Below are 18285 nucleotides of genomic sequence, written 5' to 3'. Positions count from 1 at the left end.
TACAGCTAGTATGTGATATGTATGGGTTAATACGTAGTGTTTTGTGTAAATAGTGTAAATGTATGTAAAATATGTTAATTGTACTATAATGGAACATCCTCTAAATGATATGTGTATTTATGTAAATACACATATAATGTAAAAGAGTAAATGCATACAAATATTTAAATTTCTATTATAATGATTTACAAATACATTTTAAGAAGTATTGGCGTATGTCTTTCAGTTTACACTTCTTTATTATATTAGTTAAGGTTATAATTATGTTACTGACCAAGCCTATATATAAGTTCTATGTTTTAAGACCAAAATATTCAGCAAAGCAGAATATAAAGTGGCCAATTTCCTGTAATTTGTGTGCAATAAAGAATATATATTAAATAAATAAAAATTTTCAGTGGAATTTTTCCCGAACTTTGAAGGCAAAGTGCGCGCACTCTTAAACGGATACAGCTTTTATGCAGACGAGAGAGGGAAGCATAAAACCTATTGGCTCTGCACCAACTCGAAACATTGTAAGGCCAGGTTCACAACCACGAAGTCCGGGATACTATTCTATCTACCGGAGATAGTGCACACCCACCCGCCGCCAATATATGTCATAAGAAATGGTACATTCATTAAGATATCGAATGGTCCATCCAATGAATGCCTATGAAATAATTATTGATAATGTATTTGTAAGTGTTATAGGTTAATGTTGTTGAATATAATAAAAAAGAAATATACATTTAATTGAAATAAAAACAAAATCAAATTAATCAAATGATTATGGGACTAGTTAATACTATGTTTCGGTTGTCGGTACTTTCTGCTTTTTAACCGAATCCAAAAAAGGAGGAGGTTCTAAATTCGGCCATTTTTTTATATGTTACTATATGTATGTCTATAAATAATTATGTTAATACGGAATGTAAATTAAACATAAATGTTATTTATACACTAAATTGTACGTAAACTTTAAGTAAGAATCATGTAAACAAAAAAAAGACGTGTGGCACTCGGGGACTGCCGCGGTAAAGCTATTTATTGCATGCTATGCCTTCAAGGCTTGAAATTCAAGCCGTGTCCGTCGGAGTGGGGAGCGTGAGGGTTTTTCGTTACGGAATTTCTGGATTCGGTCCCCGCGCTCAAGGCCCGCGATAGAAGCTATGCAATAGCTTAAAAAAATTAATAAAATAAACACATTGAATTTATTATTGTTGGTCGTTACAGTGTAGATGTATGAAATTACGTGCGATGTATGTGTGGGTGTTGTTGGTGTAGATATTAAATTGAGTAATTCTGCTTATGTGTGAGTATACTCGTTCATGTGTTTATACTCAAAGAAGACATTTTTTTTTTAAATTTGTTCTTGTCCATATTAAGAATTAGTTATCATCTACCTATAATACGTTAGAAATATGTACCTGATCATTGTTAAAGTTCTATTTACTAAGGTAAGTATATGAATTTGTCAATTCAGTAACTTCTGGATATAGTTAAAATATAGATATATTTCTTAAGCTTTCTACATTAACATGAACAGATGACGACATAATGTATCTATACGTATGACAATGAAACCATTAAAGTATTTGATTTAAAACGTGTTTTATTAATGTATGCATATACTACAATTTATATAAACAACAATATATTATAATATAGAACTAGCTAACTGCCCGCGGCTTCGCCCGCTTTGTCTAATACCTAATAAATTATATACTAAAACCTTCCTCTTGAATTACTGGGACATAGGGACAGAGAAAGCGACTTTGTTTTATACTAGATATGTAATGATTTATTTATATTGCTATCAATATAGTAGTAGTGAGTAATACATACCCGTACCTGAGAATTGAAAGTTATAAGGGTCAGTTCATATCTAACGGAATATGCGTCGCGTATTATCGGTCGCGTAACGCCAGAACTGATACATAAATGTATAGAAAAACACTCGACCGTTCACACTCGCTGTACGCTCGACGCATTACCGTCCCGTTGAGTGTTTTTCTATACATTTATCAGTTCTGGCGCTACGCGACCGATAATACGCGACGCATATTCCGTTAGATATGAACCGACCCTAAATGTATGATAGATGTTAAAAACTTATTTAATCTCTTTGTTCCAGTAACATTTTTGCCCACTGAAACGGGCAAGATAATTGCATTAGTGAACGGTTACTCTTTCTATGGTGATAATAGAAGGAAGACGAGAACGTACTGGAACTGTTCTAAATCAAGGGTGTGCAAAGCAAAGTTCACGACAAACGAAGAAAGAGATATGTTTAATTGTATTTTAGAACATACACACAAGCCGCCCTTGTATGAAATACATAATGGAGTATTTATAAGAATCAAGAGGCGATGAGAAATTTTCTCAATAGATGGCGTGGGGTGTACTTTGTGCAAATAAAATCAACTGTCGAAGAAATTCGATTGCTCACGCGGATTCATGTGTGGCCGAGAGGCTAGGTGTTGCCGCGGTATGGCAAAACGACGTGGATTCGAATCGCCTCGTGATCGAATTTTTTCTATTCAATTTCTATTCTTTACTATTGAATATCATGGGGTGATGGAGAAATGCTTTAATTTACTTATGATTTAGTTGGACTTTATTTCTGTGTGTGTCATTATTTGGGATTATTTTTGTACGGAGATTTATTTTTATTTACGGGGTTATTTTTTTGCGTAATCATTATTGTTTTTCCGCTTCTTTTACTATACGCAATAAATAAAAAAATACTGATAATGTTACGTGATCTTATTGATTTGTTATGTGAGAGAGTATGAATTACGCGGATAATTAATTCGTAATTTCAATATAATATGTAAAAATTAAAATAAAACTTGCATACCGTATTGGCGTGCATAGTACGAAGTACTTGTCTTTAATATTTATTTAAGAGGTGCGCTTATGGCACGCCCGCGCCCGCGCCGCTTGTGTTTGACCCGCGCCTTAGTAACTTCGTTACATCCGAGTGTTTGACACATCTCAAGTTTTATTTTGTGAATGCTCAGTTGACTATTAATTTGGAATTCCTTGAACTGATGTGGCAGATCTGTTTGGGCTTGTGGGAAGTGGTCATTCCAATTAAATAAATTTGTTCACATGTAACGAGTTTTCGTTAGAAGTAACACAAAAGTGTAAAATTAACTGTGAAGCAGTTAATGCTTATACTGTAAATGATTTTGTTTAATAAATAAGCATTAATTTTGTATCTGATTTTTAATAACTTATTGATTTAAAACTATAACATCGTTAACAATTATAATAATGTTAATATATATTAATTTCGATTAAACTGTGATAAATATTTTTGGTAATGAATGAAATTCATAAAACCGGTAATTTTCAGTGATGTTAGTGAAGAATAAATTCGGGAAGGATATGGCTATAATAGATGGATATACTTATTATGCCACGAAAAGAAACGTGTCCATACAATGGAGGTGCACCCGGGGGCTACCGTGCAGAGCTCGGTTCACAACGGATTACGAACTCAAGGTTAAAAGTTCCTGCTATGTACATGACCATTACCCACCAAGAATGGTTATTAAGAATGGAATGTGCTTTAAGGTGTAGTAATAGTGGTATAATTAAGAAATAAAATAAACATACACTAAGGGCCGATTTTTCAATGCTTGGTTAAAACTTATCCGTCCAATAAAGTATTACACGATAATATTAAAATGTCACGTAAACTGTCAAATACGCGCAATTAGAATACGTTTTTAAAATGGTAGTTTTATACATTATTCGACGAATAATTTTTATCCAAGCATTGAATAATCGGCCCCAAGACTTCTATCATGATGTCTTAGGGCAGTATTAATTCCAGTCTAGGAAAATTATGGGGCTAGACGACCGCGCTCTGCCATTCTGCACACTGGAATTAATGTTGCTATATGACGTCAATGTAACCCGCCAGGTATGAACAAATATGTCTCTGTTTTGTAAAGAAAATATTTGTTGGAAAAATCTCGGTACTTAAACCTCATATCATTTTAAAGGATCGAAAAATTTGACGTATTCAATAATTCTAGATTTCTCTAATTTTTATATTAGCATAAGATGTACTTGGAAGCTTTTTATCAAATGAAGCATGTCTCGGTATATTAGAGGTACCTATGTTATATGTTTGTAAACCTCTACTTGCTATCGGTTTTTCTGTTTTAATCATACAATAGACATATTAAGAATAAATAAATGCCCATTAAGGATTGTTAAATTGGTTGCCGTCAAAATTATTTCGGTCTTGCTTTTATTTACAGACTAATTTAATCGTATTTTATATAATGAAAATTAATATTTTTGTTATCCTGCGACTACATAAATCTAAAGGTACCCACTCATGTTTAAATGTAGCCCAATCCTAATTAAATCAAGAATAATAAATTGTATTTAAGATAAGATTTATTTATGTATCGTTGTATCGATGTATTCATCGAGTTTTTACGATGTGTCAAAAGTGTATGTAAATAGAGGATCACAAAAGTATGGAAATAAGATGAAAGATCTCATATTATAGACGAGCGGTATTAGCTATACGCGAAATAAAACTAATTTAGAATCTGTCTGTTGTTTTATTCAAACCAATCGTTTGGTGAAATGAATTATGAGAAAAAATATTTTTAAATAGACCCGCCTCTTCGCAGTTCATTTCTTAATTTCAGTTAATCCTTTCTGTACCTACGCGTTCTGACATAGGTAGTCTAAACAATAAGAGTGTGTGTGTCGAGCACACGTGTTAGAAGTGAAACTTCCTTAGCTCATTTAAAGATACCAGAATCGTCGCTTTACTCCATGACGTGACTTTGAATTTTTACTCTCAACGCGCCTGCGAGTTTCATTTCAAAAGCGCTACTGTTACTAACAAGCACTTTAAATTTCAGTTCGTCTTGTGTTGAATAAGGCTGGGAAAAGACTAGCGTTGCACGAAGGGTTTACGTACTATTGTTCATCTGACGGTGCGTCCACCATAGCCTGGAGATGTACTAGAGGAAAGCTATGTAAAGCTCGACTGTTGACTACGAAAACCTTGCAAGTGATTCGGTCGAAATTTGTGCACGAACATATACCGCCTAACTTCATCATTCATGAGGGAGTGTGCCACAAGATTTGATTGAGGTAAAACAGCGGTTTATAAGGCTGTTAATCTTCAATAGTAGTCTTCTTTAATAGCTGTTAATCTTCTATAGTCTATACTTTATACACATTATAACTGAAAAAGACAAGGATTAGATAGCTTGAGTAAAATAGCGTAGTAATGTTGTGATTTGATTTTCAAGTTGCCATATTGTATATAAGTAGATATTCTACTGAAGTAGTACACATTACAAGTTTTGTGTTTTTATAATATGTGACTCGAAACTGGCTGGATAGTTTTGTCAATAACATTTATCTTAATCTTAATACTATTATAAAGGCGAAAGTTTGTATGGATGTATGGATGTTTGTTACTCTTTCACGTAAAAACTACGGAACCGATTACAATGAAATTTAGCACACATATAGAGGATAACTTGGATTAACACATAGGATAGGTTTTATCCCGGAAATCCCACGGGAACGGGAACTATGCGGGTTTTCCTTTGAAAACGCGGGCGAAGCCGCGGGCGGAAATCTAGTTTTTTATAATATTTAAAGATGCTTTTAATATCCATGTAAACGACTCAACATTTAGAATGGTTACTTGTTAGTAAATATTAGATACGTGTTGTAATTGTATTGAAGCTAGTAGCAAATCGTGTAAATTTTATTTACACATAGCAGTAATTCTCTTTATTTTTGGATAGTAGACATATCATTCTTGAATAAATTAACGCTTGTACGTTTGAACATGGTTTGTACCTATTTATTTTCATCCAAATGTTATTTTATTGGAATCTTTGTAGAAAAATTGTTTATTTAATTTCACAATTATTATTGTGAAATTTATGTTCATAAGAAAAAATATAAACCTATAATGAGCAGATGAATATTATATAGATTATACTCTAGTTATAACTAACTGTTGTGAAGAAAGTTAGTTTTCTTGATATTCAGAGATAACAAAGAAGAATTTTACAAATTGTACAAATTAAAACTTTACGGTATTCAAATAATGTTTCTATTATTAAAATAATTGTGGACATAAAAATATATGAAACAAATTATTCATAAGGAAGTTTTTTTTTTGTAATGCGAAGTTGTTTAGATTTGTAAGTTTCTTAATTAAGTTAATATACAATAAATAAAGACGATTTATAATACATGTACCTACATATTATTTATTTCACGTTTGAATAATTTATTTATTTATCTTAGAACTTACTTTATTGCTCTTAGAATTATTACAATAATACTTAATCTAAGAATACATTAAAACAATTGGCGGTCTTATCGCTATGCAGCGATTTCTTCCAGACAACCGGACGTACGGAGAGAAATTAAATTAGAGGAAAGGTGAAGGATAATCTAAATACTAGCACAACAGCTTAGCTTAAAATAGCTTTATACAAATACATATGTATAAGTATATAATATATCCGAAGATAACAACCTCACAAATTATTTTATTACATAAAATGAAATATGAAAATGTTAGTGTAAACTTAACAAGAGTACAATGTTTCTTGGATACTTTTTAACTTAATTGATTTTTAATTTAAAAAATAATTGTATAGTTTGTAGATACATACTTTTCGATCGCATGTAATAGGTATAATGTATATAGGTACTTCAAATTTCAGAAAACCTATTTACATTTCAGTCACCTGGGTCCGTAATCACAGGGGAAAGACAATGAGCATTTACAAAGGATATATCTATAGCTTCGACGGATCTAATCAATTCGTACAACAGTGGAGGTGCATCCTTAATCCCTCTTGTAAAGTACTGTTTTGTACTCAGAAGGGAGGAGTGGTGGGGGTGACGGGATCACATGAACACCCCCCACCTAAATATATGTTGCAAAGTGGCATTGTTTATTTGTAAGATGTTGTAGGAGTTTAGTAATATTGAGGCTGGGTATTTTAACTGAAGGTTATCAGCAAATTGTGATTATCGTCAATTTTCTGTTTCAAATGTATCATTGAAATGATTTATAATTATATATTGTATCGATGCACTACATTATTAATAAAGAATGTGTTTTTTTTTAATTCCCTAATAGTTCTTGGATTAATTTTTAGAGCAGCATGTAAATTATAGGTTCGATGTTTTAGTAAGTACATGGTAATACGACACGAACAATAGACACTTATAGCTTGACCGCAACCGCTGTACCGCGCCCTAGGTATGTGCGTAAGGCTGGGACCGGGTAAGAAAGAGCACGAGTTAGAAGTTAGAACGAAACGGAACGGTCGGTACTCGTGCCCGCCTCACCACTCACATACCTATACAGCGGTACAGCGATTGCGGTCAAGCTATAGTTGATGTGTGTTGCATGTAAATGTTCTTCAATTGCTTTCAGTGGAGTTCGTGAAGAAGATCAACGGGAAGCAGCTGGCTGTACTCAACGGGTACACATTCTACCAAGACGGGAAGAGTGTTGCTGGAACCTTCTGGCGATGTACCAATACCGGTCATTGTAAGGCCCGGTTCATATTCATGAACAACGGGCAGTATATTGGAAAATGTAACTTGGATCATGAGCACAAGCGCCCTTCATATATTATACGGAATGGAGTGTTTATGAAGGTGTAAAGTTTAAACTGTAGAGGATCCAGAAGCGCGAGCATTTCTATGGGAATTTGAAAAGCGCCCCTACCGTGCGTAAAAGGAACTAGTTTTGTATATGTAATAATGACGTCATTCTCTCGAAGACGATACGAATACTTGTCGGTAGTTTTTTTGCTCGCGCTTCTATATGTGAATTTCAATTATAACTATGCTTGGCTTCGTTCGAGACACTAGTAAATAGTGTTATGTATATAAGTATATTTAAGTGTATATAAATATATATATATTTAAGGTTGTTTAGTAAGGTCAGAATTGAACTACGGGCTTTTTCGCTAATACCTATGTATAAATCTTACATTTTTTCCATTACTTTTAAGTAAATTGATAGTGTGATTAGGCTTAATGTTACACTATACAATCCATACAATCCATACTAATATTATAAATGCGAAAGTAACTCTGTCTGGCTGTCTGTCTGTTACTCAATCACGCCTTAACTACTGAACCAATTTTCATGAAATTTGGTATAGAGATATTTTGATACCCGAGAAAGGACATAGGATAGGTTTTATCCCGGAAATCCTACGGGAACGGGTTTTTCTTTGAAAACGCAGGCGAAGCCACGGGCAGAAAGCTAGTAATGAACTAAAATTCAAATGATGAAAATCAATAAACTACTATTGTGCGGACCTTTTCTAGGATAATCGTTGTCTTTTTCATGACTTCGGCTGATAAAACAGGCAAATATGTAGCTTTTATGTCTTTGTTATTAAAACAACAATACTGTCTCCTGATATTAATCTGGAAATCGTCTAGTAAGCAATTATATTGAAGAACCAAAAGATTTTTATGCATTTAATTTGTCGACTCGCATGTACTCTTTTCTTTTTATTAAATAATATTGATCTTGAAATATTTTTTTCATGCTCTATTAATATTTTTATTATTATTTTATTAATTACATTACCATACGAATCAACACATTATTTAATTTTTTTTCAAGATTTAAGAATAAAATTTTCATATATTTTATAAGTACACTGCTGTGCTGTGCCCGGCGGTTTTACCCGCATTGCTCCGCTCTTGTTGGTCCTAGCTTGATGTATATCCATACTAATATTATAAATGTGAAAGTAACTCTGTCTGATGTTAGTGAACTTAGCAGATCATTTTTAGCAGATCAAAAAAAAATGTGAGTTCTTATCGCGTGCAGTTGAGTTCTACAGTTCCTGATACTTTTTAGAAATAGTTCTGGCGTTTTTACCTTAACAAACGACATTTGAAAAAACCCGACCTGGACCCGGCTTAACGTGATGCTAAGACGTAATGCTACGACGTGATGCTACGCTGTGATGCTACGGCGTGATGCTACGGCGTAATGCTACGGTGTGATGCTACGGTGTGATGCTACGGCATGATGCTACGGCATGATGCTACGGCGTGATGCTACGGCATGATGCTACGGCATGATGCTACGGCGTGATGCTACGGCGTGAAGCTACGGCGTAATGCTACGGCGCGATGCTACGGCATGATGCTACGGCATGATGCTACGGCATGAAGCTACGGCATGATGCTACGGCATGATACTATGGCGTGATGCTACGGCGTGATGCTACGGCATGATGCTACGGCATGATGCTACGGCATGGTGCTACGGCGTGATGAAATATGACATAAATAAATTTTCTAGTGTTTCATTTTACGTGAGTATTTCTAAAAAGTATCAGGAACTGTAGAACTCAACTGCACGCGATAAGAACTCACATTTTTTTTTGATCTGCTAAAAATGATCTGCTAAGTTCACTAACATCTCTGTCTGTCTGTCTGCTACTCAATCACGCCTAAACTACTGAACCAATTTACATGAAATTTGGTATAGAGATATTTTGATACCCGAGAAAGGACATAGGCTACCTTTTATTACGAAATATGTTCCACGGGCGAAGCCGGGGCGGACCGCTTGTAGCCTATATAAACCTTCCTCGATAAATGGGCCATCTAACACCGAAAGAATTTCGGACAAGAAGTTCCTGAGATTAGCGCGTTCAAACAAACAAACTCTTCAGCTTTATAATATTAGTATAGATTGACACTGCAATATATTTCTATGTGTGCATTACTTTTTAAAATACAAAATTTCATAAAATATTTGTTTCCAGTCATGATAGTCTATAACTCGCAAGGGCATACAGTAGCAATCTACGACGGGTACACATACTATAGAGTAAAGCCGCATCTACACAAGTGGCGATGTTCGACCAGCGGCTACTGTAAGGGGAGATTGATAACCAACGAATATAATGAAATCGAACTGTTCACGGTGAATCACACACATCCTAGGATTAAGTATGTTATACGTGACGGTCTTTTGATTAAGTCGGGTAGGTGATCAATGATTCGTCATCATCATCAGCCAATATACGTACCCACTGCTGGAACACGGGGCTCCTATGAGGGTAAAGGCTATCTACCACGCTGGCAAAGGGCAGGTTGGCAATTGTCACATGTAATCGAACTATTGATTCTTCGACATTCGTTTTCCTCACGATGTTTTCCTTCACCGTTCGTGCAGTGTAAAGAATAAAGTGTAAACAATATGCGCAGATAAATTGAAAATTCAATATCGCTTTAAAGGCTGAGGTCTTTACCATTGAGCCGCCACTACTTATGATTAATGATTGTAGTAGGATTATGTAATCAAGCTTGGACGGATACGTCTTATCGCTAGGCGGGTTCACACAGAGCGAGCTTCTCGAAGTAATTGCTGCGCGAAGTTGTTCGCTCTGTGTGGATCTTCTTATTACAGATATTCGATTCAAACATCAAAACCATGGCTATTTAAAGTTTGTAAGAATTTATATTATAGATATAATTATAATTAAATAAATATTTTTTTTAGAATTTATAATAATAAGAATTAAATAAGTTTTTCAATCAGTTATGTTTTTTTCACTTATCGTTTATAAATATCTCTCGATTATGCGATCGTGATTAATTAAAAACAACCTTTTATTTCAGTGCAATGGGTCAGGAAGAAGTGTGGCAAGCCTCTAGCAATAATAAATCAGTTTACGTTTTACTGTGGTATGAAATCGAAGTCTACTAGTGCGTGGCGATGTACTAAGGGAGGATTATGTAAGGCCAGGTTTACACTGATAAACGGAACCTCGAAGATTGTAAGAGCTGATCTGTCGCACGATCATCTACCGCCTAATTTTCTTATACGTGACGGGTTTTTTTTGAGAATGTGATTGTTTAATGTTTTGTATTCACATACTATATGAATATGATCTTTATCTTGTGTAATTCTTACTTTTTATGAGTTAAACGAATAGATATCTAGTGCCATTGTATAGGGCAATGTAGGCGGAATTATTCATCTGAAAACAAAAATAGATATTAGAAAAGGAATAAATAATGGGATTCGATGTCTCATTATTAATCGATTTCATGAAACTGGTTTTTTTATCAGTATATAACAGCTTCGTTGCGGAATCCAAATAATAAATAACTTCTATCTATATTTGCTTTTATTTTACTATTGATACTGTTTTGATTGATGCTTATACTCGCCTTGTTTTGATCGTTGACAAAATGTGCATTCCTTTTTGCCTCTTGTAGCAAGTCTCACAATGAAAATTTACCTTTACTATCTTTTTTTTTGTATTTATTCATTATTATTTATTTGTCCTGACACGCATCTATGTCACAGATCCTTTTTAACAACAGCTTCGTAGAAAATATTTTGGAAAATAGTCGATTAAACTCTAGTGGTCTACCACTAAACTCTAGTTTATGGTGGATAAATAAGTACAGGGTGTTTCTTTATTTTCAGTGGAACATCTAATTACTGTGAAAGGGCACGAACAATTACGGGTCGGTCGTAACAAATTCTACAAGCGCGGTGACAGAGGTGGTAGGACCCGGTGGTGTTGCACCAAGAAGTGGTGTCGCGCCGCCCTGTATACCATTGACTCTTTCATTGTGGCGGCGAACGGTGAACACACACATGACTGGTAATGTATTACGTATATCATATCTATACTAACACTTGCAACCAAACAATTCGTGAACTGCGTGAGCGAATAATAAGAGAAAAAAATATAATAATAACAGGTTTATCAGAGAATAACTCCAATAATTCAGGACAAGATACAAGTGAAATTAATTCCCTACTCTCTAGCATAATTGAAAACTGCCCACAACCGTCAAAAATATTTCGGCTCGGTAAATTTGTACCAGGCAAGAACCGCAAAATTAAGGTATGTTTTGAAGAACCACAAACAGCTAAAATTATACTCCGCAATAAAGAAAAATTTCCAGAACACATCAAGATTTATTCCGATCGCACTCCCTCTCAAATAAACTACTTCAATGAGATTAAAAATGAACTAGAAAATCGTACTAAAAATGGTGAAAAAGACTTAATCATTAAATTTATAAAAGGAGTCCCTACAATAATCCATATTCCAAAAAACTCCAATCTCAATCAATAAACCCAATTATTAACAATAAAAAGTCTATAAACGATAATGTCACATACCAAATAGAAAATGACTATGGATGTCTACAATTAAATAAATCTCGTATTAACTTCTTTTACACGAATATCCGCAGTATACGAAAAAAAGGCAAATTTGACGAATTGAAGTCTATAATTGGAAGCATGTCCCGTACTATTCATGTTATACTCTTAACAGAAACATGGCTCAAATCAGAAGAGGAAGCAGTTAAAATGCAAATTCCTAACTACACACATTACTATAGCTACCGATCTGATAAAATCGGTGGTGGAGTCTCAGCCTATGTACACAATGATTTACAGCATAGCTTAATTAATTCTCTCTATGAAAATGGTAATAATTACCTTTGGATTAATCTAAAAAAATATGCACTAGACATAGCAGTTATTTACTATCCTGGCGATAATAATCTAAAATCTTTTTTGTCATCATTTGAAACACAAATACAGAATCACAACAGGGCTCTTGTATTTGGCGATTTTAATATAAATTTGTTAAAGGCTGATAAAAGAACTAAATTATATAAGGCTGTCATAAAAGAGACCGGGTATAAAATACTTAATAATATTGAAGAAAAATATTGTACAAGAGAAACGGCTACATCTAAATCTATTATCGATCACATAAGCTCAAATTTAATAAATGACAAATTCCATATGACAACTATTGATACTTCTTTGTCTGACCACAAGCAAATAATATTACAGTTAAAAAAATTCAAGCCACCTCCAAAACAGAAGATGAAATACGCGGCTATTGACTACACTAAATTAGAAAAACTGATTACGACAACATCTCATGAAATACCTGACACCTATAATGCCCTTGAAGATTATATTGTAAATGTAATTAATAAAAGCAAAATCACTAAAACGAAAATACTTAACCTACCACAGAAAGACTGGATTAACAAAGACATATTACTATCTATTAACAGGAGAAATTTAAGGCTAGACCCGGATAATGAAAAACTGAAGATAATGTTCAAAGAGAATAAGAAGATCACTGAAGATAAAATCAAAACTACGAAAGAGACATACTACTATAAAGAATTTACTAAGTATAACAAAGACCCAAAGAAGACATGGACCCTTATTAATACTCTTGCAACAAACAAACTTAAAAACTATGATAGTCCCCATAAATTAAATTCTGAATTTGGTCCAATTACAAACATTTCTGATATTTGTAAAACATTTAATGAGTTTTTCTCCACAGTTGGTCCTAACCTTGCAAAACATATTCCAATCAGATACCACAACAACACAGTTCATACATTACCAATCATACATCATCATAGCCACTCATTATCTGCATTTTTACCGTGTAACGAAAAAGAAATAAATAATATAATTAAAAATCTTGACCCTAATTGTAGTACAGGCATAGATGGTGTGACCACTAAAGCCATAAAATCCATTAGTAAATTAATTTTAGACAAACTTACAATTAGTTTTAATAATCTATTATCAAACGGAGAATTCCCGGACTCACTAAAAATTGCTAAGGTTAGTCCCATCTACAAATCGGGAGATAAAATGGAAGTAAACAATTATCGTCCCATCTCTGTACTACCAGTGATTTCCAAAATTCTCGAGAAAATTATTTACAACCGCTTAAATGATCATTTGAATTTAATAAAATTTATATCTAACAAACAATACGGATTTCGGCCACAGTCTAATACATTATCAGCTACAATAGATTTAGTCACAAATATTAAACATAACTTTGATCGTAAAAATATTGCTTTAGGAGTATTCATTGATTTAAAAAAAGCATTTGACACAGTTAGTCACTCATTATTAATAAAAAAACTCGAGGCTATTGGAATCACTGGTATTGCACTAAAAATGTTTATTTCATATCTAAATAACCGAACACAACTTGTCAAAATTGGCAATACGCAAAGCGATCCCTTACCAATGACCTGTGGAATACCACAGGGATCGGTGTTAGGACCACTGTTGTTCTTAATTTATGTGAATAATATCCATGACATAGGCCTACATGGCGAAATTACCCAATACGCAGATGATACATGTCTATTTTATTTCGGATCCTGTATAAATAATATTATTTCACAAGCTCAGGAAGACCTCAACCACTTATTTGAATGGTTTCAGTACAACCTCTTAACTGTTAACGTATTAAAAACATCCTATGTTATTTTTAAAGCAAAAAATAAAAAAATTCCACCTCATGTGCCAATTACTTTGAATGGAATTCCACTTCAACAAAAAAGTAATGAAAAATATCTTGGTTTAAGAATAGATAGTGGCTTGTCCTGGAACATTCAAATAGACCATGTTAAATCTAAACTCTCATCCCTTGCTGGCTCACTTCGTAGGGTTGTAGGATGCCTTCCTAAACAGGTCCGCATAAATATTTATAATTCCTTAGTAAAATCACATCTTATGTATTTAATCGAGGTATGGGGAAGTGCTCCCAAATACAAACTAAAAGAGTTACAAATAATTCAGAATAAAATAATTAAAATATTATATCACTATCATTACCTAACACCGTCAATCAAAATTTATAAAGACACAAAACTGATGAACATCAAACAATTATATAAATATACAACATGTATTCTTATTAAGAAAATTTTAGACAAGAACATACATACAGCACTAACTTTCACGAAAAATAAACCAGCTTATTCTAAACGTAACACAAAGGATCTAGACATACCGAAGGTCAGGACCGGCTATGGACAGAAATGTATTACTTTTGAAGGTGCCAAATTCTATAATAAACTAAACAATGATATAAAAACAGCTGAATCGATTTATACATTTAAAAAGCGCCTAGCTGATCACATACTTAATGACCAATCACTTCTGGAATAAAACACCTACCTTTGGAATAGCTGTGCCCGGACGACTGTTAGATTATTTATTTACTTTGTTATGTTATTCTCATGTAATTAGCTTTAAGTCTTTAAATGAGAATAAATGATTCTTTAAACCTAACCCGGGCGAACTCCGTTTCGCCACCAGAGACACCTTTTCTTTGCTATAAACCTCACGGAGCCCGCACCTTTCCAACGAATGCAAAACCGTGGAAATCGGTTCGTGCATTCTGGAGTTATAGCGTCAGGAAGGAAAACCCGACTTATTTTTATATAGTAGATTATAAAGCTGAAGAGTTTGTTTGTTTGTTTGAACGCGCTAATCTCGGGAACTGCTGGTCCGATTTGAAAAATTCTTTCGGTGTTTGATAGCTCACTTATCGAGGAAGGCTATAGGCGTAGCAATGCGAGTGAAACCGCGGGGAACAGCTAGTAACTCTATACTGACTGATCTATCAACGCACAGCCCAGACCGCTGAACGGATCGGGCTGAATTTTGGCACCAGGTAAATGTTAGCACCTAGGCATCCGCTAAAAAAGGATTTTGATGAATTCCACCCCCAAGGGGACAAAATATCCTAACGCGAAGCTGCGGGCAATAGCTAGTGTTAAATATTGGTTGAGCAACAGCTGATCAATGTTGCTGGAAACTTTCTTGTTGGTGTTCCATGGCTGAGAACATTTTAACATATAGATTATCAAATCTAAACACGGAATGTTGCCAGTAACATAATATTGATAACAATTTGTCAAAATGTTTTTTTAACTTAAATTGCTTATTAATGGATGTAAAATAGTCTGTTGTCTTTATGTGCTAGTACAGGAGAATAATCAAATGACTATATTAAAACATTATTATTAAGCTATTGCATAGCTTCTATCGCGGGCCTTGAGCGCGGGGACCGAATCCAGAAATTTAGTAACGAAAAGCCTCACGCTCCCCACTCCGACGGGCGCGGAGTTGTGGCTTGAAGGCATAGCATGCAATAGCTTTACCGCGGCAGTCCCCGAGTGCCACACGTCTTTTTTTTTAATCTAGAAGAAGAAGACTAATATTTTATGTTCCTTCTTTACAGAGTTAAGCGTTTATATGACAAATACACAAAAGAAGAATGTTAAGGCCATGCATCGTTGGAAATATCGTTTGAAGTTGTTTTAGTTTAATGAAGGTTAAGGTCATGCATCGTTGGATATATCGTTTGAAGTTGTTTTAGTTTTATGAAGGTTAAGGTCATGCATCGTTGGAAATATCGTTTGAAGTTGTTTTAGTTTAATGAAGGTTAAGGTCTTGCACATGGGCGTAGCCACGGTGGGGCAGGGTGGGGCACTTGCCCCACCCTGGCTCTGATCTGGAAGGTACCTAACCAAATCTAAAAAACGTAATTATCTAGGTACTGACTACAAAACTTAATCCGTTAAAAAATTCTCACTCGAAAGCTGTTGTCAGTCGACACAAAAAAATGCGATCTAAACAAAAAGCTTGCGCTTCTACGTTACATGATTTAAACCACTTTTGGTGCCAGAAAAATTATTAGTGTATTACTGTTACCCCATTCAAAGCTGTTTTTATTTAGCCAAATTCGCACTAAATTTCCCATCCAATTTCACTTTTGTTTTAGGATAAGTTACTGACCATAAAAGCACAAAATGCTGACAGATCCAGGTGGAGCTACGCTCGCAATCTTACATAAAAGTTTTTGGCCGATATCTCGGAAACTATCCATTTTAAGGCAAAAAATATTGGGAATTTTTTGTAGGTAGTAAATTTTACATCTTTTATATTTTGTAAACTTTAGGTATGTAAAACTTTTCGTTTACGATTTATGGCCTATTTAATGAGCCGGTCAATCATCTTTGGCAAGTAACTCTTTAAATATTGGATTTATCAATGAAATACAAAGGCATTAATATATTATACATATGCATTATCCATTTATTAAGGTAAACTTTTTTTTCTAATCCTTTTTGAGTTATTTAACGTTTGGCGATAAATAGTAAATTTCAAGGTACCATGTATGTTTCGTATATATTTCGTACATATGTTTCGTATGTATTCTAAATAATATTGAGTAGTTATTTTATATTCGGATGCAAGAAACGGAAAATATTTTAAAAAATGTATTAAAAATTTTCTATAAGTAAAAAAAAAAATCAAAAATTTTGCCTTTTCGGAAACGGTGAAAATCCACTTGCATTGGAAATTTCTTTTTCGTTTTTATTACATCCGTAAAAAAGCTTTTGGCCTGCCACGTCACCCGCCGAGCCTCGGCATTTCTACATTATACGTGGAACAACTAAAAAAATATGGACACTAGAAAAAAAATTTCAAACAAAACTTGTAGAGAATACCTAAAGTGACCTAAAAACTATGTACATACATGCATTTTATTCATTAATCCAATATTTTAACGATCAAACAGGCCATAAACCGTAAATAGTAAGTTTTACAAAAAAATTTACATGGTATAAAGTAACCTTAATAAATGGATAATGCATATGTATAATATACTAGCGGTCCGCCCCGGCTTCGCCCGTGGTACATATTTACGTTTTCTCTACATAAAAACCATCCTCGTACTTCAAGGAATATAATAAAAAAAGAATTATCGAAATCGGTTCAGCCGTTCTCGAGTTATGCGCTTACCAACACATTTTGCGATTCATTTTTATATATAAGAAGATTAATGCCTTTGTATTTCATTGATAAATCCAATATTTAAAGAGTTACTTGCCAAAGATGATTGACCGGCTCATTAAATAGGCCATAAATCGTAAACGGAAAGTTTTACATAAAGTTTACAAAGTATAAAAGGTGTAAAATTTTACTACTTATAATTCCCAATATTTTTTGCCTTAAAATGGATATTTTTCGAGATATCGGTCAAAAACTATAAGATTGCGAGCAAAGCTCCACCTGGATCTGTCTGCATTTTGTGTTTTTATGGTCAATAAGTGACCATTAACCTAAAACAAACATGAAATCGGAAGTGCAAGGTTTTGCTTTATTTACTGAGTTATTTAAAATGGATCATTTTTCTATTTACATAGATCTTTATTTTATGGTAAAAAGGAATCATATTATTGTATTAGACAGATAAACTATATAATATAGGGATGAAATTTGCAACATAAACGGCTGTAGGTATCTTTTGTTTTGTTTTGATTTATTCATTATTATTTCAGCTTGATACCGCCACGTGTTCTTGAAAAAAAAGGTATTTTTAGACAGACAGACGCACAACAAAGTCTGCC

General features: G+C 33.8%; 1 protein-coding gene across 33 annotated transcripts in view; it reads left to right on the top strand.

Moving 5' to 3' along the window:
• Positions 1 to 18285, top strand: part of LOC149908338 (uncharacterized) — a 465602-nt gene that overhangs the window by 155785 nt on the left and 291532 nt on the right. Inside the window, exon 5 of one of the 33 annotated variants that reach the window (XM_090101786.1) lies at positions 10672 to 10919. The exons of 28 other annotated variants lie outside the window; for them this stretch is intronic. In XM_090101786.1, the coding sequence (XP_089957912.1) occupies positions 10672 to 10904 (233 nt within the window). In that variant the 3' untranslated portion in view covers positions 10905 to 10919. Of the gene's footprint in view, positions 1 to 398; positions 674 to 2116; positions 3211 to 4880; positions 5126 to 7441; positions 7690 to 10671; positions 10920 to 18285 lie in introns of those variants that run through there. 4 more of the 33 variants (XM_090101788.1, XM_090101791.1, XM_090101780.1 and 1 more) reach the window with 4 other exon arrangements.

Source organism: Colias eurytheme, chromosome 5 (genome assembly GCF_061535395.1).
Source record: "Colias eurytheme isolate Ceu_HAF_F1 chromosome 5, ilColEury1 Martin Lab GWU primary, whole genome shotgun sequence".
Classification (NCBI taxonomy): domain Eukaryota; kingdom Metazoa; phylum Arthropoda; class Insecta; order Lepidoptera; family Pieridae; genus Colias; species Colias eurytheme.
The sequence above is the reverse complement of the archived record's forward strand: the minus strand, read 5'-3'. Positions and strand labels throughout refer to the sequence as shown.